Source organism: Clupea harengus, chromosome 13 (assembly GCF_900700415.2).
Source record: "Clupea harengus chromosome 13, Ch_v2.0.2, whole genome shotgun sequence".
In the NCBI taxonomy this organism is placed as follows: Eukaryota; Metazoa; Chordata; class Actinopteri; order Clupeiformes; family Clupeidae; genus Clupea; species Clupea harengus.
Genome location: NC_045164.1, coordinates 3575012 through 3599677, shown reverse-complemented (window position 1 = coordinate 3599677; position 24666 = coordinate 3575012). Strand labels below are relative to the sequence as shown.

General features: G+C 43.5%; 1 protein-coding gene across 2 annotated transcripts; it reads left to right on the top strand.

The window, feature by feature from the left end:
• Positions 1-715: 715 nt before the first annotated feature.
• Positions 716-24635, top strand: hk1 (hexokinase 1). Of its 2 annotated transcripts, none has more exons than XM_031579433.2 (18): positions 716-1141; positions 6983-7145; positions 14733-14881; positions 15130-15249; positions 15380-15475; positions 15596-15695; positions 15860-16043; positions 16334-16489; positions 16625-16858; positions 18576-18880; positions 19695-19843; positions 20029-20148; positions 20437-20532; positions 21124-21223; positions 21568-21751; positions 21977-22132; positions 22372-22605; positions 22939-24635. In XM_031579433.2, exons 1-18 carry the CDS (start codon positions 1106-1108, stop codon positions 23087-23089), a joined length of 2733 nt encoding a protein of 910 aa, XP_031435293.1. In that variant the 5' UTR covers positions 716-1105; the 3' UTR covers positions 23090-24635. The 2 variants fall into 2 exon arrangements, with proteins under 2 accessions (XP_031435293.1, XP_031435292.1); XM_031579432.2 differs by lacking the exon at positions 716-1141 and adding an exon at positions 3550-3872.
• The last annotated feature ends 31 nt before the right edge of the window (positions 24636-24666 follow it).

Genomic DNA, 24666 nt, shown 5'->3' with positions numbered 1-24666 from the left:
TTTTACTTACCCCTATTCCAGAAATGCCCTAACCCACACTCAGCTAGTCCGTCAGGTGCTACCTTAGCACGTTCAGGTGCACGTTAACCGAGTTAAAGCTGAGGTGGGATTAAAGCGGAGGGGTTTAAACTGGACCAGCTGCACGATGTGTCACTCACGAGCTCCATGCACACTGCCTGCTCAGGAGGAGGGGAAACATTTACTCACCCTAATCCCTTCTGTCCTAGGATCAACCCAGCCACTTCACCTTACCAGCCATCTCCACACACACACAGACACACACACACACACACACACACACACATTGCTCCACTGCATGCCTCTGACCCAAGGCCTGAGGGCATATGCCATGTTTGGGTCATAAGGGTGGAGGTGTTGGATCCTGGCAGGCAGTACTGATTGTGGACCAAATTAAAGTTCTGTGTGCAAGCGATCAGCTCAGCTGCAGGGGGTGTGGGAGAGGGTGCTCCTGCGTAGCCGCACGTCAACACAGGAGATGCACGCCGCCATGCATGCACACACACCAGCTGCTACGTGGTGGCATGCACACACGCATGCACATAGAGACATGCATGCACAGAGAAAGAGAGAGACATGGCTGAACCAAACTGAACCTTTGTCTTGATAGTGTGAAAGAGATAATGACGTGCATCTATTTATCCTTCTGCAAAGCATTAACCAGTGACTAATAGATGATCCTATTCTAGAGGTATATTCATGCTCTCCAGTGCACAATGCACTCTCATCTGTGGAAACTTCTTCAGAGCTTCCAGGCACTGTGGGCTCCATATTGTTAGTTGCAAATACTTTGCGGTGTCCAGAGATTCTGATATATTCTGTTATTTCATCAGAGAAAGAACGTTTCTTCTGTGCGTTCTGCATCCTTTTTGTTGTTGACCAACAATAAGAGCTTTCATTCTGAAATATCACAAGGGGGATCAGCACAAACGCTCAGAGATCCAAGGACTGTACGGTGCCATCGTCACGGTTCGTTTATGTAAAACCCCCCCACTTAAATCCCAAGGAATCCAATCTGTAAAAGCAAATTGGTTCGACTGACTTTAGGATTACCTAATCTGCTTGGGTGGACTACTCGCCTTCCGGGATGGAGAGCGACAGCGAGTCTGAGTCGCTGTCACACGTATGTAAAGTTCAGCTCTTGTCTAGGTTGGCACAGTGATCCACTATGCATGTGTACATGGGTTCGCTGAGTTATGACCTGCGTGTTTTTGTCGTGGTTTTAGTGTTTGGTGTGTCAGTAAACGGTTTGCATACACACACACCTCTGCCTCCTCAGATTTATAGAGCTGACTGGCATGTAATCCTCTCACAGGAGTTACTCAGTGCGAACATTTGATTCAATTAAATCAGTACAATCAAAAGGAAGACAATGTATTGTACTGTGACTGACAAATAACTAGGTTGATGTTTAAAAGTACAAATATATTTACAGACTTAAAAATAATGTCTTGTTATGTGAATTTAAGTGAACAATAATATGTTAATGAAGGAAAGTCTTAAAGATATATATAAGATCAATGTCAAGAATGATCTTGACACAAAGAGCCAACCCACTTAGACACAGTATAGATTTTTTTCATAGTATATTGTGACATTGTGTGTCAAGGTGTACTGAAGGCAGTCAAGTATTTTATTCTGCAGTCGGTAATCATATAATCCATTCATAGGCTCTGAATCATAGTCATCTCAGGGCTCAATCATTACCTACCACATATATTTCCTTGTTCCTCTGTGACACAGATTATTCATGTAGTCATTTTTGTTTTGTTTTAAAAAACTTTTTTTTCTGGCTGTAAAAATGTGAACATCAATGGATCCTTGCTGGTATGCCCTTAGTTGTCATAGAGTCCGTTACCGTACACTTTGCTCAGAGAAAATGTCTCCTTGAATAGGGAATTCTGTGCACGGTTTCACACACTAGCTGCGTTCCTACAGCTCTGCGACACAGGAAGGGTCTGTCACAGTCACACGTCAGTGATAAATGACTTGCTCACCATGACACATGTTCTCAATTCTGAAGCTGTGAGTTTCACGGAAACAGTAGTGTAGTAGTTTATTGCTCTTTCATAGTTACCGTTTAACAGCTCTGAGTGAAATAACAGGAACTCATTTTTCTTGTCAGATGTAATAATGCCCAGCCCGTACTTCCCTGAAGTGTAGCTGTGTAACACGTGCGATTATGTGTGTGTGTGTGTGTGTGTGTGTGTGTGTATGTGTGTGTGTGTGGGTGCGTGACCATGTGCACGTCTGCACATGTGTGTGTGAGTAGAGTAGGCCAGTGGTACAGCCTGCTATGCTGCCAACCCTCATCCACACCATGATAAGAAATGAATGAGAGAGGAAACCTAAGTCATACCCAAGCGTAATTGTTTAACATTAGATGGAACATTAGAACATTAGTGTCGTTCACCATGTTCACATGTTTGTGTTTTCATCTGATGGAAGCGTCCCTCAGACGACCTCATTTCCTCTGAGCCACATCCTGTTTCACCGGGCTCCTGAGAGGTGGATTGAGTCTAAGCAATGGCACATGTAAGCCAACCTCTGTGATGCAATACCTCTGAGATGCAACAGCAGTGTAACTGGAGCAGCACACTTCCCTCGAAATTCTATCTTCTATCAGACTTTTTGTCATAGTCAGATGATGTATTTCCTGTCCACCTCCCCCTCTATGTCTCTCTCTCCCTGCCTCTCTCTCTCTTCCTGTTTCTCTGTCTTTCTGTCTCTCTCTCTATATATGTCTTTCTCTCTCTCTCTCTCTCTCTCTCACTCTGGCTCTCTCTCTTCCTCTCTCTGTTTCTCTCTCTCTCTCCCTCTGGCTCTCTCACTCCCTCTCTCTCTCTCTATCTTTCTCACACTCTCTCTCTCCCTGTGCCTGTCTCTCTCTGTGTCCTCCCTGTGTCCTTTCTCTCCCCCTTAGCTTCCTCTTGCGCAGAGCAGAGGAGGCGAGTTGGCTGTTACTCAGCAGAATTTCCACCTTAACTAGCCTCTGTGGTAATGCCCTTCATCGCAGGGGTGTGTGTGTGTGTGTGTGTGTGTGTGGGGGGGCGGGGTACTGTAAGGGGGTGGATAATGCGACACAGTGCCCCCCTCCCCTCCTCAGCTTAGCTCCACCTTTTTGAGTGTGTAAGTGTGTGAGGGGGAGGGGCATGGAAGCAACATGCCGTACGTGCCTCATCTCGCATCAACGCCGTAAAACCATGCGCTCCCCCCCCACACACACACACACACACACACACCGTGATGTGGAACAGAGACAGCATGACTGTGTGTGTGGGCTAGAGAGAGAGAGAGAGAGAGAGAGAGAGAGAGAGGGAGGGAGGGATAGAGAGATAGAGAGATAGAGAGAGACAGTGAGAGGGGAAGGGAGGGAGGGAGGGATAGATTCAGCGTCAGCTGTGCTCAGCCCCCAGGGCTAGCTCTGTCTGCTGAGCCAATCAGGAAACAGGGAGAGGGCAGGGCCTCCGCCAGTCCCTCATCCCCTCCCCTCTGCATCATGCAAATGTGTCAGGCAGTCTGACTTCCTGGGGCTCAGGGAAAGAGAGAGAAAGAGAGAGAGCCAAAGCCAGACTTCCAGTAGTGCTATTGGGGGGAAACTTGCTACTCTACATGCTGGCATCTTTTGTCGCTAGTTCGTGACCGAGCCCAAAGTTGGTCTATACCTACGCCGTCAAATAGGACTTAGAAGTTTGTGTGTTTTGTTTTTTTCCCCAGTTCTATTTTTTTCTTATTTCCCCTTTTGGTTTGTTGGATTGCTGTTTCTTCATTCACCACACCGGTGAAACAGGATGATAGCCGCACAGCTCCTGGCCTACTACTTCACGGAGTTGAAGGATGACCAGGTCAAAAAGGTGAGTCCTTCTCTCAGGGGGCTTCCCAAATGCCCTTCACCGACCCTGGGACCTGGAGGAGAGAGAAAGAGGAAGAAGGAGAGGCAGCTAACCCTGCACTCCCTTCCCAAAAATAGGACAGCTTTGTGGCTTCAGAGCTCTCAGGCACCCATGTGACAACAGGTAACACGTGCCGTTGTTTAGGCTTAGGGGTGGATCAGATGTTGTCTCCTTTTTGGGGCAAGTTCAACCAGCAGTGGAGAACGGGCCCCAGGCGCTTGGGGACTCGAGTGCCCAACAGAGTTTGGTGGTTTTGTCGGGGGAGAGGAGGTTGCGTGAGGTCAGGGCATCAGCACTGGAAGCTGCTGCAATGTCCTTGAAAAGGAGGATGTGTCTGTGTTTGGACAAAAGCGTCTGCTAAATGACTAAATGTAAATGTAATGTGTGTGTCTGTGTGAGCGTGTCGAGTTGCTATCATGTGGAGCCTCTTTCTCTCTCTCTCTGTTTTATTCATTCTTTCTCTCTCTAGCTCTTACTGCAAAGAGAGAGGGCACAGCAGGGGGGTGATGCTGGAGGGGGTTGGGGGGTTTGTTTTAGGGGCTGGGGAGTCGAGTTTCACTGGCTAAATGACTTTGCCCCACCCCTTCCTGGTAATGGGTCCTGCTGGAGCTTTTGCAACCGTGTCATCAATATGAAAAGAAGGAATGCAAACATGGAGTGTGTGTGTGTGTGTGTGTATGTGTGTGTGTGTGTGTGTATGTGTGTGTGTGTGAGCATGTGTGTGTGCGAGCATGTGTGTACAGTGTGTAAGTTTATGTTAGGGAGAGAGAGACAGCTGGTTGGCAGTGCTGTTCACAACTTCCTCATGTTTTGCATCTGCTCAGCCCCTGATGATTGGCTGAAAGAAAAGTATGTGAACATACAGGAAATACAGCATAGTTAACCCAATAGATGGATTTTACTAACCAGTTATTTTGAAAAACTTTTTGAAAGTTGGTAGATGTCTGTATGAACAATTCCCCAGAGGTTGTACAAGGGAAAAAAAACTGAAAACAGTATCAAGTAAATGATATTTAGCGAGTACAAAACGCTAGTTCTTACTCAGAGCAACCAACTAGCTATCGTGAATGGCCCTTGAATCACACAAACTGTTTTATTGTTACACCAAAATGTGCACCCTGTGTAATTGTGGGCACAGTGGTGTTCCTCCTTCGTGCTAGGCTTTAGGCTACTGACATGACTGACGTGCTGTAGGTCTCAGCAGGGAGTCGTCACGCTCTCACGGACTCCAGTGGTCAGCAGGCAGTGACGTCACCGTGACTGTGGCAGACAGGAGAGGAGAGGAGAGGAGAGGAGAGGAGACGTGACGTGCAGGGAGACCACCAATCCCGTTTAGAGCAGCTTTAACCTGTCACAGGATAGAAGACTAAGAACATCCTAAGCTCAATCAGAGTTAAATTGGGTTCTCACATGATCGATGAACTCAGTAACTGTTTCCTATTTTAGTTTATAAATAAATATCTGTTCAAAAGTGATATCTGATGTTTGATCCTGCATAGTTGTCTGTGTAATCTTAAAATACAGTCAGATTGCATGAATACATTACAGACTGTTTACAGAGTATGTACATTCACCCAAATCTCCCAACAGTAGTAGCAGTCACAAAAGTAGTTAATTTCAGTCATTTACTTGCACAGACAATCAGGTTGTATTCTTGCGCTTGTAGAACATACAGTGGAATATAGAGTGTATTCACCATGACCGTGCAAAATAGTATGATCAGTTAATCTGTTAAGCTTTCCACTTGAGAAATAAAACAAGTCAAAAGTGACGTGGCCTGTTGGACAATGGTTGCTACGGCACTCCCTTCTAAGCACACAGGAAATTTGACTAAGGTGACCTGTATGACAAATCCCTTGGTGTGCTGATCACAATCCTAAAAGGGTGTGATCACTCATATAAAAGAGAAATGTCTGGCACCACATCCATCAACTGCTAGCCACTCAAGAACCAGATGAAATAAGTTCACATCTTCACAACCCTAGGGAGCTAACTGTAGACGGCGCAGAGTTCCTGACTCTCTGCTGGAGGTGAGGAGGTAATGAAAGTATTGTGTAAACCGTGCAGACCACAGCTTATGCAAGCCATCTACACAAAACAGGAAACAAGTCGGCCCAACTCGACATCTGGCCATTCCATAGTCATTAGTTTGATGCACGGTCAATGTAAATGAGCCCATTCGATTGTAGAGCTAGTGCCTCTCCCACGTGAGCTGGTACCGGTAGTAGTGAATCATTTCATCACCCTGTGTCATCTGATGGGCTTGTTCCATCTCTTTCTTTTCCTCTGCACTCTCTCTCTCTCTCTCTTCCCTTTTCTGTGTTTCATGTCTGTTCTTAGCCAGCAACTATGTCACTGGCCAAACCAAATGTCACTGGCCAACCAAATGTTGGACAATGAGAGTTTCAGTTGTTGTTTTTCTCCCTCTCTGCATGGTCACGCTGTAACAGGCTGTGATTACACACACACACACACACACAGTTTCAGCAGCAGGCCACCGAGTGTTTTGCTCTGGACGTTTCGAGGTAGCGCACGATCCCCGGCAGAGGATATCGGAGGCTCCGTTCTCTATATTCTTTCATCTTTCTGTCTGAATGAATGGATAGAGCTGTTGCTGGCTGTCCTCATTTCTGCCCTTTGGATGCAATTAACGGCTATCTACTGAGGGCAGCAGATGGTGTAGGGGAAAGGAATGACACTGGACTCACCCGGATCAAAAGTATCTTCAGCTGTGATTAACCACATTACAGAAATGTTGTGTGATGCCTTGCTGAATTGACCAATCGATGTGTATTTAAAAACAACTTTGTGTAAAGTGACTCATTTTGTCTGATTTGGTCATGATTATATGTACATCAGCAAGTTCTTAAGATCTCAACAAACTTAATAATAATTTTCTTAAACATAAGGAACAAGGAAGGAACATAACAATTTAATAATCATTTCTAAAATAGTCTACCTGACACTAATAAGTAATGCTAAACAAAGGCGTATTTCTAAGTTCCCACTGACTCAGGTTCTCTCCCTGTCCCCTAATAAAGCGTGGGTCTCCACCATTTGTTGTCTTTCAGATCGATAAGTACCTGTACTCCATGCGTTTCTCGGACGAGACGCTGCGTGACGTCATGGTGCGCTACGGGCGCGAGATGGAGAAAGGCCTGAGCAAGGACACCAACCCCACCGCCACCGTCAAGATGCTGCCCACCTTCGTGAGGTCCATTCCGGATGGATCAGGTGAGGGAACTGGCACACACTCTTTTAAATTGGTGGATCGACTAACGGCTCAGCAGACGGGGAGCATAACCAGAACTTGTGGATCTTCAGTGTACCTGTGGTTTAGCTACAGCAGTGAGACTGACGGTATCGGGAAATCATTGCCTGTTTGATGAACACAGTGAATGACAGAAGCAGGTCATGCTTGGAATATATGAATATATTTAAACTATGCCTAAAGTTACTGTAAAACAACACCATCATCTACAGCTGTTATCCCTTCAATAAGTTAAACTGTTAATTCTCTTTTATGGGGTAGCTGCATGTAACACTCATTATCCCCCCCAAAAAATCCTGTCTTTCAAGAAACCAGGTGCATTTCTATTCCAGGTTTGGGGTTTTCAAGAAACCAGTCTGACAAGCAGAACAGCTTATGTTTTCCTAGCCTTTGGGTAAAATGACAAAGGAACAGGACAAAAAGTACACGGCCACCTGAAGCCGACACCAGTTCTCTCACACAGTAGGCAGTGGCACTTAAAAGCTCTTATCTGTCTGATCTATTATCTCACTTTCCTTTCTGCCTTAAAGCAGCAATGTGTTCAGTTATATCATGAGCGATCTTGCTAAGAGATCTTGCTGCAGTCTGTCAGCAGAGACTAACGAATCAAGAACGACTCTACCAATGGGGTGGAAAACATTGCAAGTGAACACACTTGCGCCTATGTAAATAGTGTTATGAACATGCTCAGACTTGCAGATCTCCGCAAGCTTCACAGGACTGATTTCATCAGGTTCAGTGTGTGGTAGAGGAAACACCATATACCATCACATGGTGCAAAATACTGGTTTGTGTCACTTAATCATGCAATGTTCTACAGCACATGTACAGTGCAAGACCTAATGTCCAACGGACGCATCATATGAAAGACAACACACTATTTATAGTCATGTTCAATAAACACGTCCCCATATGTCTCCAAACGGATTGAAACTCAGTGGGGCCTAGGGAGACAGATGCTATCGAATGATCCTGGTGAACCCTGCCTTGCCCGAACATGTGAGCAACCTTTCATCCGTGCCCCCTGGCACCGCATGGCATGCTCTGCATGTGGTTACATCACAGATTACCCATAATCCCACCCACTCATCATTACATGCGAGTCAAGCCAAGCCCTGTGAGGTGAACCCTATTATTTCACAAAGCAGAGCACATGCTTGCCCCTGTGGGGCTCACCCACTTTGGGGCACCAGGGCATCAGGAAGGGGATTATCGTTTTGGTTGGTGCCTGGGCAGAATCTATGTTTCACTGTAATCCGGATGAGCACTTCTCCCAAATGAATTGTTTGATCCCTGTCTGAGTACCATATCTGACCCCCTCTCCCATCCCCCCATGGCGCCAAAAACCGCCTGACTTATCACAAATATGACTTTTTTTTCTTCTTCTGTCCAATGCACCACGTCCTGAGTGTGCCATTGTTTCCTGTGTTCACCCACAACTGCATCCAAACAATGTGCAAGGGCTGGTAGCTAGACCACAGAGGCCTCCTCTGTTGCAAGGAGCGGAGTCTCAGCTTTGGTTGTCAATGATGGCCAGTATTGTGGAGAGGCGTCGCTTTTGAAGTGACCACCCTGAGAGACTGGACAACTTCTCTGCAGGGTACCACGCTCAGCTAGAAAAACACACGCTGCAGCAGTTAACCTGACAGCCTTTTAGTGCCTGTGATGCTGCCCTCACATTGTTCCTCTGGCCCCTATTGTTGTTTCGCCCGTGGTCAGCAAGCTAGTTGCTAAATAAAGACTGTGGCCTTCAGCTTGGGTAAGGATAACAACAATCTAGTGGTCATATAATTAGTGTTAATGCATTTGCTCACTGAAGGAATTAAGGAATATGTGTCTTAAGTAAACTGTGAAATGCATGTCAAAATTATATTTATAAAATCTGAGGCTTCCTAATTAACTGCAACTTGTGCCAGAGTTCACTGTACATAGATGCCAGCTTATTTTTAGTCAGAGTCAGGGACTAATTTTTAGGTTGCTTTTGTTAAATAATTTAAACTCCTCCCCCACACCCACACACACACCCCACCCCCTCATTTAGATTGCAATGTGTTGTTTGTGCAACAAAATAATGCTGTTATATCAGGTGACAGCTGGTTTGCAGAGCAGGGAGGCACACACACACACACACACACACTCATAATATGGGGCGCCGTTTGTAAAATGTTGCACGTTCGAAAATCCTGCTCAGTTTTGCTACATTTAGCATTTTCATATGGAACAAAAAGCACGACAATATTCGAATGTCACTTTTTCAAGCATTTAGAGAGAAATTCATGTAAATTCATGCGATAACTTTTCCAAGGATATTAGTTGTTGAACTAGTATAAGTTGTTGAATAATATAAATGTTTCATCTAAATGTAAATGTTAAATATAAATGTAAATGTTAAATGTAAATGTAAATGTTAAATATAAACGTAAATGTTCAATGTTATATATAAATGTTAAATGTAAATGTTAAATGTAAATGTTAAATGTAAATGTAAATGTTAAATGTAAATGTAAATGTAAATGTTAAATGTTCAGTCTACATGTCAGATTTGAAGACTGAACCTTACAATATTTACGGTAATTGGCTTTCATAGTTTTCACGTCACGTCAGAATTACCAGCTTGCGGGCAAGAAAATACACTCCACAGCTGTCTACCACTGGAATTTATACTGGAACTGACCATCTTTCATTCAAGATTATTTAATATATCCGCTTTAAAATTGTCTGACATAGGTAGTAAAATGCCAGACAGTTGTTGCTCGGTTGGCTGTTCAAATCGGCGGGGAGACAAGCCCGGCTGTTTCCAGCTGATTGTAGACGTCTTCTGGGTCAACTTTTCTCAGGCGGGCAGTAAACTAGCCTTCATTTTGGAGCTTGCAATAAAAGCATTAACCCTGTTTTGGTCGCCTCATTCATCAGAATAACTACCTAAAACGGGAATAGATCAAGAAATAAAGTCAAGAAACAAAGCATCAACACGATTAAAATTGGATTACCCGGTTTCTGCTCTGAGATTGCGACAAGTACCTAAGCAACTAGGCTAGGCTACTGTATTTTGTCATCCAACTGGTAATACTACAATGCCAGTAGAAAATACTTGGGAAGATAATTTCAGTTGTCATTCGCCAGACCAGGTGGTTGTACTTGTGTTAACCAGGAAATTGTGTAAAATGATAAAGAACAGTGTTGGGTAGGCTAAAGGTTGCTAGCTAACAGCATGTAGCTCGCTAGCTGGTAGCTAGCTATTAAATGGCAATCATCTTTGCTCTGATAATGAAGATGTTTATTAGTTTTCACCTTCCAGACGACATCGTTATTAACCCATCCCCTTCTGAAAATTAAATTACTATCTGTGCTTTTGGTAGGCTTTCAGTTTTTGAGGTGTGTAGGGGGACGGATTTTCTATTAGATATATGTAAATATCTCCAAACTGGAGCTCAGGCAGGGACTTCTACGACGTTACAGAAATACAAATATCAGCGGGTGCAGTAAAGGGATCACAGGTTCCCAAAATGTAATTTTTTTCTAGATATCTCTGTCTGGCTATTGTGGTATGATCTGTGTTTGATGGCGATCGTAATTCATAGTTTTCAGTCACGTGACTACAATAGGTAGCTGACGGGCAAAAAGAACAGCGAAACAGCGTTAAACAGTGGACAACTTCGAGCAGTGCCGCCTACTCAACTACGATCGCCATCAACCACAGACCATACCACTATAGCCAGACAGAGATATTTAGAAAGAAATAAAATGTTTGATCCATGTACTGCACCCACTGACATTTTTATTTCTTTAACCTCGACGAAGTCCCTGCCAGAGCTCCAGTGTGGAGATATTTACATCTATCTAATAGAAAATCCGTCCCCCTACACATCTCAAAAACTGAAAGCCTACAAAAGCACAGATAGTTATTTAATTTTCAGAAGTGGATGGGTTCACAACGCTGTCGTCTGGAAGGTGAAAACAAAAAACATCTTCATAATCAGAGCAAAGATGAGTGCCATTTAATAGCTAGCTACCAGCTAGCGAGATACCTGTTGTTAGCTGCGAGCTACCTGCTGTTAGCTACGAACTACCTGCTGTTAGCTACGAGCTACCTGCTGTTAGCTAGCAGCCTTTAGCCTACCCAACGCTGTTCTTTATCATTTGACACAATTTTCTGGTTTAAACAAGTACGAACACCTCGTCTGGCGAATGACAACTTAAATTATCTTCCCATATATTTTCTACTGGATTGTAGTTGTAGTATTACCAGTTGGATGACAAAATACACTAGCCTAGCCTACTTGCTTAGGTACTTGTCGCAATCTTAGAGAAGAAACCGGGTAATCCAATTTGAATTGTGTTGATGCTTTGTTTCTTGACTTTATTACTTGATCTATTCCCGTTTTAGGTAGTTATTCTGATAAATGAGGCGACCAGAACAGGGTGACTGCTTTTATTGCCAGCCCCAAAAGTATGGCTGCTTTACTGTGTGTCCGAGAAAAATTGACCCAGAAGACGTCTACAATCCACTGGCAGCAACGTGGGCGGGTTTTAAATGCGATAAAAACAAAATCCGGGCTTGTCTCCTAGCCGATTTGAACAGCCAACCGAGCAACAACTGTCTAGCATTTTACTACCTAAGTCAGACAATGTTAAAGCGGAGACATTAAATAATATTGAATGAAAGGTGGTCGGTTCCTGTATAAACTCCAGTGTTAGACAGGTGTGGAATGTGTTTTTTGCCCTTCAGCTGGTCATTCTGACGTCACGTGAAAACTATGAATTGAGTAGGTTGCACTGCTCGACGATGTCCACTGTTGGTCGACACATTTTGCCCACAAGGTATCCCAGGTAGTGTTACTGAAAGCTATGAATTACCGTAAATATTCTAATGTTCTGTCGTCAAGTCTGACATGTAGACTGAACATTTACATTTAACATTTACATTTACATTTACATTTAACATTTACATTTACCATTTGATATTTGTATTTACATTTAACATTTACATTTAACACTTATATTTAACATTTATATATAACGTCGAACATTTACGTTTATATTTAACATTTACATTTACATTTAACATTTACATTTATATTTAACATTTACATTTAACATTTAACATTAACATTTAGATGAAATATTTATATTATTTAACAACTTTGTGTTACTGCCAAAAAATATCCTTGGAAAAGTTATCGCATGAATTTACATGAATTTCTCTCTAAATGCTTGAAAAAGTGACATTAGAATATTGTCGTGCTTTTTGTTCCATATGAAAATGCTAAATGTAGCAAAACTGAGCAGGATTTTCGAACGTGCAACATTTTACAAACAGCGCCCCATACACACATGCGCGCGCACACACACACCTGTGCGTACACACACACATACACACACACACGACCCCGGGATGACTTGGCACATTTTGGCCACACTGATTCCCGAGGATTTGGGGGAGGCGGGTCAAGCCTCTCTTGGAAAGCTGCAAGGGATTTTCGCTTCTGGGGATGTTTACATTACTCCGGAATACCTTTACACCTCGATATTAGTCAAGGAATGCTGCAAAGAGGGAGAGGATAATGAGCAGGTGGATGTTTCTGTCAAACTCCTTTCACTGTCTTGAATATTATCTTATCTCTATCTCCTGTTTGTGTTGCGAAGACTGTGTAAACATTTTCTATCCTTGGTGTGTCTTGACACAAATTAGTTTGCTCAACATGCTATTCCCTGGAAAAAGCTGACAACAGTAACCTTTTATGCTATTGTCGTTGTCATTACCTTTATATCAGGGCCATTTTATAATGCCTAATTAAAACCGCATACTACAATATATGTTTAGTACATCATCTAGTATACTCATGTGATATATTGACAAGTGCCTTTGGTAAAAAGTGTATTGAACACATACTTTTACTGCACCTCAAGGTTTGCAAACTGCAAGTCATGTAAGGCTGTGTAGTCTGACATATATGACCTTGCGGAGGTGGACGCGGGGTGATTACGCATCACTTCCAGTTCTTGAGCTCTGATCAGACTATAAAACAGCTGAACTATAGCCTCTGTGCTGAGCCAGGAGGACAAAGTGGACACAGGGGGCAGGGACAGACACACTGTCCTAACGGGCTGCTTTAGAACCGGCTCTTTGGAAGAGGACACAAGAGACCCAAACAAGCTTAGGTGGCTCGTCCAGTTCCACATGGCTGGAGCCCAAGGCTGATTCTACAGAGCTGTGAAGAAATAGGGGTGTGTGCACATTGTAACCATAAGAATGGGACAAGTGTTAGAGGTGGAGGATGGGGGGAAAGGAAAGGGAGAAAGAGAGAATAGTGTACAATGCATCATTACAAGGAATAACAAGAGGTCAACGGTGAATCCAACATCTTTCAAATGACAACGTGTACTGTACATATCTATCTATTGTAGATATCTAATCTTGTTTAGCCCAAATCTGACCTCTCGGAGAAGGTGGGAGTTACAATTAAAGGGGGCTCCCTGTCCATGTGAAAAGTCACATGAAGGCATCTAGATGCCAAGTGCTTTCACACTGTCTGTCTGCACTACATACTGTTGTGTGAAAGTGCCATTACTTAGTGGCTGTGACTGGCTTCAGCCCACTCTTCTTCTCTGACCTGCCAAAATAAGCTCGGAAGAAGATCGGTGCTGAGTTTAAGCTTATCAGAGTGATAAGCAATTCAATATTTTTTTCCCATGCAAAGAGAAATGTGTTTTAGCTAAAGCGCAAGTATTTGCAGTATAAAATATTTAAGCGCTCGGTGTGAAGCCTGTGGAATTATTTTACTCTTTTGAACCTGGCAAAAATGCTGGCTTTATAGCTTTCGTCTTGTATCGTGTCATCTTGACCCATAACCGAACACCACTGTGTACTGACATTACAAAATAACAAGGACATATGTAGCAATTATGGCTTTAGGAGCAGGGGTATTTTGAGAGGAGCCACACTGCTCTCTCCCTTTGTGAATATCAGTCATAAACTAAGTGCGGACAGTTTTCAAAGACACTTTATTGTGGTTTGTATATCACACTACACACTTTATAGGGAACTCTTCTTAAAGAATCAAGTGACACTTTTATGGTTAGTTGACCTCCTCATTCACATTGCCAAGCAGTGTATCCCAAACAGGGGGGACTTGACACAAATTGCACAGATTTGGAAGGCAGCTTGTCTGTTGTTGGCAACTGAGTTGTTGGCTACTGAAGTCTATCCTGAGAATAAGTTACTCATGAGATATGTTGCTTCAAGGCATTTTGACTTCACAATAGCCAGAATGAGGCTGCATAGCTGATATTCTCATCAAAAGCACTTATAGTAGATCATTCAGTTGAACTCTTTCTTCTCTATTGAATGTTTGTCTACATCAGCCATTCTAATGCGCTGTGTATGTTTTGTGTGTGATGGGGGGTCTGGGAAAGTTATTATTTAATAGCGTTTGTCAACATATCAATACAATGTATCTATTTATAGCAATTTGTGTATTTATACATAACATTAATGATATCACGGCTGTTGAAAATGACCCTTTTTTTTCCTTCTTGTGTTCTGACAGAAAAGGGTGACTTCATCGCAGTGGATCTTGGAGGCTCAAACTTCCGTATCCTGCGAGTGAAGGTTTCTCATGAGAAGAAACAGACCGTCCAGATGGAGACGCAGAACTACGATACCCCAGAGGACATCATGCACGGAAGTGGAACCAGGGTAGAGAGCGCTGCCTTCACCACACATTACATATTAACATGAGCTCATATGGACACTGAGGACAGTAGTGGTGGTGCCAATCATAGTAGTGGAGACGAGATGACAAGAGAGAAGAGCTGCAATGACATTGTTCTAGTTCAAGTATAAGGCATTTATTACAGGTACAGCAGATGAGGGTGTATCTCGGAGCAGTAAGTAATCATGTAAACAAATTAGCTCATATATGCTGTCTTCATCTTGTGTTGCAGTTGTTTGACCATGTCGCCGAATGCCTTGGTGACTTTATGGAAAAGCAAAATATCAAGGACAAAAAGCTGCCTGTTGGATTTACTTTCTCCTTCCCTTGTGGACATACCAAACTAGACGAGGTAAAAGCAACTATGTTATGTGTAGATAAACTTTGAGTTAACAACCCCACAAGTGCACCACAACACTGAATTATCTGACACACAGTATATTTTTAGTATTCAAAGTGCTCTATTGTTTGTCCTACACAAGGCTGTTTTGCTGACTTGGACCAAACGATTCAAAGCCAGCGGAGTGGAGGGTATGGACGTAGTCCAGCTTCTAAACAGGGCCATCAAAAAGCGCGGGGTAAGTAGTAGTACTAGCATTTCCCTCATGTGTTCTGCATAACCGGAAACACATTTGCAAACATGGTAAACATAGACAGCCATATTTTGTATTGTTTGATAATAAATGTATAATTTCTAGGACTATTCGGCTGATATCATGGCTGTTGTCAATGACACAGTCGGAACGATGATGACCTGTGGATTTGATGACCATCGCTGTGAAGTTGGCATAATCATTGGTAAGAGAACCCTCAAATCTTTTTATCTTTATCTTATCTAGCCTGAAACATCATATCCAGCTAGGAGACAATCAAATTTGAATTAGAGGACCCAGCTATTTCTTTCTGTTTATGCAAATGCAATTGCTGTCACTTACCAACGCCCTGGGTGGCTTTGTCTTAAGGCACTGGGACCAATGCGTGCTACATGGAGGAGTTGAGACATATTGAGCTGGTGGAGGGAGACGAGGGCAGGATGTGCATCAACACAGAGTGGGGCGCCTTTGGCGATGATGGGATGCTGGAGGACATCCGCACTGAGTTTGACAGAGAGATCGACCGAGGATCTCTCAACCCCGGCAAGCAACTGTAAGCCCCATGCATGGACATCACTTAGCAAATAGGTTAATCAGGGTTTTGCAATAATTCCTTTGCCTCTTAGTTTTAATGGACACGATTGTGCTGTAAATGTGGGACACATACAAACTATATGATCAGGGCTGGGTTTCCTGATAATGGTGTCTCTTAGTGTTTTGCAAAGACTTGAGAGGTATACCTTACTAAAGTTGTTTACTTTTCTATGTAGGTTGTCTGTACGTCGCTTTGGACATCTGCTTAATACCAGAGCTTTACATTTACAATGTTGTCCATGTTTGCAGGTTTGAGAAGATGGTCAGTGGCATGTACATGGGGGAGCTGGTGAGGCTCATCCTGGTGAAGATGGCCAAAGAGGGATTGCTGTTCGAGGGACGGATAACCCCTGAGCTGCTCACCAGGGGGAAATTTGAAACGAAACATGTCTCAGCCATCGAGAAGTATGAATGAAAATGTTCATAGATGTCTAGAAGTATGATACCTTATTGTTGTGGTCGCTGTATCCCAGTGGGCACTAACTGCTGCTCGTTCATGGCCTTTTACTTATGATCACCCTTGCGTTGTTTGTTCTTCAGGAGCAAGGAAGGCTTGAGCAAAGCCAAAGAGATATTGAACCGTTTGGGTGTGGAGCCATCGACGGACGACTGTATTGCCGTTCAGCACGTCTGCGCCATCGTCTCGCACCGCTCCGCTAACCTCGTTGCTGCCACCCTCGGGGCCATCCTGAGTCGCCTGAAGGAGAACAAGCACGTCCCGCGCCTCCGTACCACCGTGGGCATCGATGGCTCCCTCTACAAGATGCACCCACAGTGAGTACTCAGGAGAGAGGCATTATGGGTTTTTCACAAGTGGAGGGTCTGCCATATTAAGTGCCATCCCAAAGTGGGGAGTGAAAGCGGGTTATAAAGTCCTCCAACTTCCGGCCTGCATTGATGCAGGTAGTGGCTTCGTGTCTGTGCAGCACCTTAACTCTACCTGTCTGGCCGCAATGGCCGCATGGCCGCGTTTGTTTATTAAAGAGTAATGTACATCATATCAGTGAAACTGATATTAGCAGGAGAATCCGTATAAAAGAAGTAGCCCTACATAATACAACCTGTGTGGGTCTACGTATAACAGTGTGCGGAAAAGTTAACATGAATTTCTGTCAAGGGCATCCCAAAGTTTGCCTCTGTATCACACCCTACCCCTTCATTAAGAGTGCCGACCGCAGCCTCTGTATCACACCCTACCCCTTCATTAAGAGTGCCGACCGCAGCCTCTGTATCACACCCTACCCCTTCATTAAGAGTGCCGACCGCAGCCTCTGTATCACAACCTACCCCTTCATTAAGAGTGCCCACCGCAGGCTCGGTATCACAACCTACCCCTTCATTAAGAGTGCCGACCGCAGCCTCTGTATCACAACCTACCCCTTCATTAAGAGTGCCCACCGCAGGCTCGGTATCACAACCTACCCCTTCATTAAGAGTGCCCACCGCAGGCTCGGTATCGCGCCCTACCCCTGGGGAAGGTCCAGTTTGGAAAAGGCTCCACATCTACGAGTCCTGCAGGAGCCGAATCAGGCTCACTATCAGTTTGATGTGTCAAGGACACAGTGACCTCAAGCCCACATTATGATGTGGTATGGCAACAAATACTGTGTGAGTGTGCATTCACAGCACTAAATATTTCTAGTGTTATCACTGGTGAAACTGTAGCACAGATTCCACTGAGCTTCTCTACCCTTAGAGGAAGTCATACACTGGGCTCCTTCAGTATGCAAAAGGCAGAACAAACTCTCCCTTGTGACTATTATAAGGCTTTGTCATGAACAGAGGATAATACAATGGTTTGATTTTTGAAGACCCAGTGTATAATGAAAGTAATGCCTAACTTTATTACTTTATTACCTTACAGTTCTGCTGGGTTAGTTCTCCTTTCGTTTGTGGGTTTTGTAAAGCACCTTGGCTGTTTTAGACAAAGTTAGTTTGTTTTACAAATCAAAACCATGACTAGTATTGCCTATTTGCCTATAATTCTGAAAAGGCAGCTAGAAAACTATAAAGTCAAGAACAGGAAAGTACAATGACCTTACATGCACTTATGACACAATAAAGGTGCCAAACGAAGTTATTGTTGTCAAAAATGTGGATGCTTTTTAACCTACAGCAAAAATTCCATTCTAAAGGCATGATAAAATTATGTACTTTCTTTCTTTGTCCTTTCTTGTCCATTGTCTCCTGTCATTTCTCAAACACAAAGAAACAAGATGCATAGAATGCTCTGGAATATTGAATGATTGTGTCTTTCCATTCTGCCTTTGGAATTACATAATTGCCATTTCTAAAGTTATACTATTACCTTTAGCATTTGTATTCATTAATGACAAAGCTAGGTCTAAACATTGCACCTAAGGATGCTGATAATGTATATCTGAACAGATAAGATACGGTTCCTTGGACTCATATTTATCCAGTCACATATCATCAGGCATATGTCCTGTCTGATCCTATTTGGTCGCTCTTCCCTTGCACCTTGTAACAGGTATTCCCGTCGCCTACACAAGACCGTCCGCCGGCTGGTGCCCGACTCTGACGTCCGTTTCCTCCTTTCGGAGAGCGGCAGCGGCAAAGGGGCTGCCATGGTAACTGCCTGGGCTTATCGGTTAGCCGACCAGACCCGGCAGATTGAGGAAACTCTGGATCAGTTCCGACTCACCAAAGACCAGCTGCTGGAAGTGAAGAGGAGAATGAGGGTGGAGATTGAAAACGGTCTGGGAAAGAAGACGCAGGACAAGGCCACCGTCAAGATGCTGCCAACATACGTTCTCCAGACTCCTGACGGGTCAGGTAAGAAGCACAGGGTAGTCTCCTGCTATAATGGCTTTTCAGATAGGCCCACCATGGCATAACATCATGGCTGTATAACTTAACTCATAATGAAGATGTAATATAATGTAATGTAGTTGAATTGGTACACCCCCAATAAATAATGAAACATCATCCTTCAATGGGTGGGAAACACTGAGCAAGGATTGATGCAAAAAATATACTCTGCTTCATAGTAGAATGATGGGCAGACGAAGCGGTAAATATGGAGATGAAAAACTACTCAATTTTACTTTAGCAGACACCATGTCAAAGACGTCAAGTGCAATGCTAAAGCATGCCATTAGGCTCATCTTACAAGACAGCACCTGTGCAGTTGTGCCTACACATTCTGGCAGATGTAAAGCCCCTGATTACGAGCTAGGAATCCTTGGCTTACTCCATGACAGCACATGACATTATGTATTTTAAGACTTTGGGGGCTGATTGAGGTCATCAGGGTTATTTATTTCCAGGTGCCCTTCAATCAGCCTCTTCAATGTCAACGTTAATAACGCACAGCAATTGGAGTGGAAATGATTTCATTACATAATGGTTAGGTAAGGTTAAATATCATGAATGTCCTTTTAAAGGGTCAAATGGTAAATGAATTGCATTTATATATCGCTTTTCTACTCATAGAGCACTCAAAGTGCTTTACAGATGAATGCCTCAGACATCTACCCATTAATACACAGATGGATGAGGCTACTATCTAAGTTGCCAACCTGCACATCAGGAGCGGTTGTTCATTGATGATATTTATTTCAAAGACTACTTGCAATGTACTTTGCAGAGAATGGAGACTTCTTAGCTCTGGATCTGGGTGGGACGAACTTCAGAGTGCTCTTGGTGAAGATTCGCAGTGGCAAGAGGAGGACTGTGGAAATGCACAACAAAATTTATGCCATTCCACAGGAGATCATGCAGGGAACTGGAGAGGAGGTGAGGGGTCCACAGGATCTTCTCCCAACATGCCACATGACATACGATGCAAGCTGTAGACTAAATTAACAGTACAATTTTAAAATACACTTTCCACCATTCAAACTAACATGTTTATCCTTATTTACTCAAAACTGCATGAACTGCATGAACTTTTTTAACATGTCGGCCATTTTGTTTCCCAGCTTTTTGACCACATTGTTCACTGCATATCTGACTTCCTGGACTACATGGGCATGAAGAATGCCCGCTTGCCTCTTGGATTCACTTTCTCCTTCCCTTGCAAGCAGAATAGCCTGGATGCGGTAAGCTGACATTACTCTAAGCCTAAGCCTAGTTGGCAAAGCATTTCTACATGAAAGTAATTAGGGTCTCATTGACCTAGTGTTTATATCACTGTTTTAAAGATACCAATCACATACATTATTTTCAGCTTTTGATGTGGATTTCCACCCATAATTCTTTAAAGTTCAAATGTAACACTTTACCAGTCAATGTTACCAACAGCACTCGTATGGATTGGGATTAAGCTGTACAGTCTGTCATGTCCTGTCTGAGTCCTTCACATTTGTGTGTGTTTGTCTGTGTCTCAGGGCGTTCTTGTTAACTGGACAAAAGGTTTCAAAGCCACTGACTGTGAGGGGGAGGACGTGGTGGGGCTGCTGAGGGAAGGCATTAAGAGGAGGGAGGTGAGTCATTGTGCAACATCCAGATTTCCCTGAAAATTATTGTGGGGGTGGGGAGGGGCAGTAATCTTCCATTACGTTATAACAGAGCTGTACCGCATGGCCTGTGGGGGAGCAGACAGCTCCGCAAGATAGACTCAGTGCTCTCTCCAATGTTTTTGTTACAGAACTCTTTTAACGCCTGACTCAAATAATAGCAATGCACTGGGAGTCTGTTGTATCCAAATCCATTATAAGTGTGGAGTCCATTACATCCATAATCCCCTGTAGTTGTCTGTATGGTTCATAAAAGATTAATCTAATGACTTCATCGACATGACATTCCACCAAACAGTGTGCAGCCATGGCCATCAATTGAAAAGTTGTTTGAATGTTCCTTCAAATAGCAAATCTTTGAAACATTCAGGTCTTAAGTATATCTCCTATTTGTGTACCTATAAGATTCGTAATAATATTGCAGAGACCACAAGAAGCTTTTGTGACAACAAAAATAAAGTGAACAGCCACTTTTGAGCAATAACAATGATGATGGAGGTCAAACCTTGTACATCAACAGCTTCATGTAACTCTACCTCTTGCCTACATCACAATCAGGAGTTTGACCTTGATGTGGTGGCCGTTGTGAATGACACTGTTGGCACAATGATGACATGTGCATATGAGGAGCCCACGTGCGAGATTGGACTGATTGCAGGTCAGTTTCAAAACACACCTGGAGTAAAACAATTCTACTCTTTAATATCACAGACACTTTTGTCACGACCCATCATAATATGCTGACTGATATCACTTCCTTGTATGCTTTTTAGCTTTCATTCTAAGCTACCTTATTATTTTAACAAAAGCATAAATTCTTCTGTTTCAAGTGAAACTAATACAGTATAATATAAAGATAAAGATAAAATATAAAAATAAAATGTTATTATCTTTTCAAAAAGAAAGAAATAGCATGTCATTTTCGGAAAACTAGTGCAGTCTAGAATACCCCCATGCCTTGATTTGTTGCACTATCCTGACTGTTGTGCTGTGATATTTCAGGGACTGGCAGCAATGCTTGCTACATGGAGGAAATGAAGAACATTGAGACGGTCGAAGGAAATGAGGGAAGGATGTGTGTTAACATGGAATGGGGCGGCTTTGGAGACAATGGGTGCCTGGACGACATCAGGACGCAGTACGACAGAGCCGTGGATGAGTTATCCCTCAACGCAGGCAAACAGAGGTCAGTCTTGCACCATTTAGCCCTCCAGCTAAGCTTCCACAGTCTACAGTCATTGCGCTCAGTTATATCATGGGAGCATTCAAATGTTGTTCTCCTTTCAGACTGAAATCCCAGGAAACCTAAAGGGTTTCCAGTTGAGTTGTTACTGTGACTTTTAGGGGTTATCTCCATTTCATAACATTATTGTGTGCATTTTTTGTAAGCCTATGTGTATGACTCCTTCAGGTATGAGAAGATGTGCAGTGGGATGTACCTGGGGGAGATTGTACGGAATATCCTGATCGACTTGACAAAGCGAGGCTTCCTTTTCCGAGGCCAGATTTCAGAGACCCTGAAAACCCGGGGAATCTTTGAAACCAAGTTCCTCTCTCAAATTGAGAGGTAGGTATTGTTTGTAAACAACTGTAAAACTATACAAGGTTCTTTAAGTAGTCTTTTTTTCTGAATATTTTTTCTTACAAGAACTTGTTATAGTCCCTTTCACACACATTATTACATTTTAATTCAGCGCTTAATACATAACATTGTAGCCATGCGCATCTAGATTGTATGTAATGAATATTCTAAATACCCCTCATCATCATTATCAGCATCAAGTCAAATGTCCTGTCTCCCTCTAGTGACCGTCTTGCTCTACTGCAAGTGAGGAGCATCCTGCAGCACCTGGGCCTGGACAGCACCTGCGATGACAGTATCATCGTGAAGGAAGTGTGTGGCACTGTTTCCCGTCGTGCTGCTCAGATCTGCGGAGCCGGAATGGCCGCCGTGGTCGACAAGATCCGTGAGAACCGAGGACTGGACCATCTGAACGTCACAGTGGGGGTGGATGGCACTCTCTACAAGCTCCATCCACAGTATGTCCAACATGAAGTTATCATCAGTTTAAATTGAAAGAGCATTGTCAAGTGCTTTGCATGCCATCATATGTGGGAACACCCAATGTCACCCATGCTTGATTTTAGTAGTTTAGTTTAATACAGTAAACTATCCAGTTCATTACAAGTTCCTGTGGCTAATTTAGTACCTCAGAAGGTGCTTGACATTTGTGATTGTGCTCAGAGCACATTTGAAAGCACATTTTACTGTGTGGAAGTCTGTCAGTGATTGAGTGCATGTGTTAGAGAAGAGGTTGTGAGAGATTGTGTGATTCTGACAGTCACCTGTGTGTATCCTCCTCTGCCCCGCAGCTTCTCTGGGATCATGAACCAGACAGTGATCGAGCTCGCCCCCAAGTGCAGTGTCAACTTCCTGCTGTCGGAGGACGGCAGCGGCAAGGGTGCTGCCCTCATCACGGCCGTGGGCTGCCGCATGCGCGAGCAAGAGAAGCAGCAGAGCTGAGCGTCCATGGCTGACCTCTGACCTCCGCCCTCCACCGACTTTCCCTCCCTGCTGCCACTGCTGCTTCTACAGCCTGACTGTCGCAGCCTTGACTCTGCTTGTCTCCCCTCCCCTCCCCTCCCCTCCCCTCCTGTCACTTTCTCCTCCACACCAATGGGGAGAAGATGGTTCCGAGCTCCATACCTTCGCAGGGCGTTTGGTCACAAACATTATTCCATCTTTGACGGCCTTTTTCACTTGGTTTATATGTGTTTGTGTGTGTGTGTTAGTGTGTGTGTGTGTGTGTGTGTGTGTGTCTGTGTCTGTGTCTGTGTCTGTGTGTCTGTGTCTGTGTGTGTGTGCGTGTGTGTGTGTGTGTATGTAGGAGGCGGGCTATCCTCGTGACTTGAGTCTATTTTCAGATATTTTAAAACAATGTATTGTAAGGCTGCTGTAAACATTTGTGTGTGGCTGTACAGTATATATAAAGCAAAAGGGAAGATGTCTAGACACAGAGAATTGAATATCTTTGACCCCGTATGTATATTATTTATTTTATTTTTGTATTTGATGGGAGTGTTGTCATGACTGAGTGAAATGTCACTAGAGATGGGAGATGGGAAATGTAGTTTTGCTTTGCAAAAAAACGAGACTCCAATAATACAGAAAGCCTCCCAGCGGTTTCAGATGATAAATCACATACCCTCTCTGATTGGTGGAGTTCTCAGCTGGACCCAGGGTGAGTTCTGCCCTTGTATGGTGAGCTGTCTGACCATCAACATCCCCCCAAGTCACGGCTGCTCTCCCACACATCAACACTCCACCCCCCCCCCCCCCCCCCCCACCCCTCCAGTGTCAGATATCCAAGATCCACTCAGGCTTCTCTGCCTCATTTGCACAATAGAAGAACCATCCATGCACCAAAGCAGATAGGATCTGAATGTGTGTGGAACATTTCCTGCCTTTGCCCAGCCAAACCTGTCCATAAAAAAAGAGGGAAAACTCTGCACTCATTGGAAATCAATAACATTTGACAAATCTGTACATATACAGTACATACATATATACTATATATATAGCATATATGCATATACATATATATATATATATATGCGTATATATATATATATGTGTGTGTGTGTGTGTTTATATATATATATATATATATATATATATATTTCTACAATTATTTCAAGGAGCACCATGTGTTTCCTTATGTCTCTATGCTGCCCCTTTCTTTTTGCTGTGCAGCAAGTAACCAGGCACAAGCCCAGAGTGGGCACTACCGTACTATAATCCTTCTGCTTTCGAGGCTAGGCAAGTTGAATGATACATTTACAGTGGATGGGTGTGTGTGTGTGTTGCGAAGATACGTTTTTGTGAGTTCTACCATGAGAATACCTGTACAGTGTATTTTAGCCCCAGGTAATGAGGAATGCATGCCTTATTTGGTAACAGAGGTTTAGCAGACATTTATTTTGTACAATTACATAGACGCTCTATAGTTGCTCCAGAAAATGAACCATGAACAAAATATGATAAAACTGTATTTTGATGAGCAACCAAACATGTGTCACGTGTGAATTACTTCACTGCAC

Bases quoted from the DNA above. Each gene is read 5' to 3' on its own strand.
- hk1 (XM_031579432.2), top strand. From the start codon at position 3,810: ATGATAGCCGCACAGCTCCTGGCCTACTACTTCACGGAGTTGAAGGAT. The intron at 19,844-20,028 runs GTGAGGGGTCCA...TTTGTTTCCCAG, and splicing joins TGCAGGGAACTGGAGAGGAG to CTTTTTGACCACATTGTTCA. The intron at 21,224-21,567 runs GTCAGTTTCAAA...GTGATATTTCAG, and splicing joins CGAGATTGGACTGATTGCAG to GGACTGGCAGCAATGCTTGC.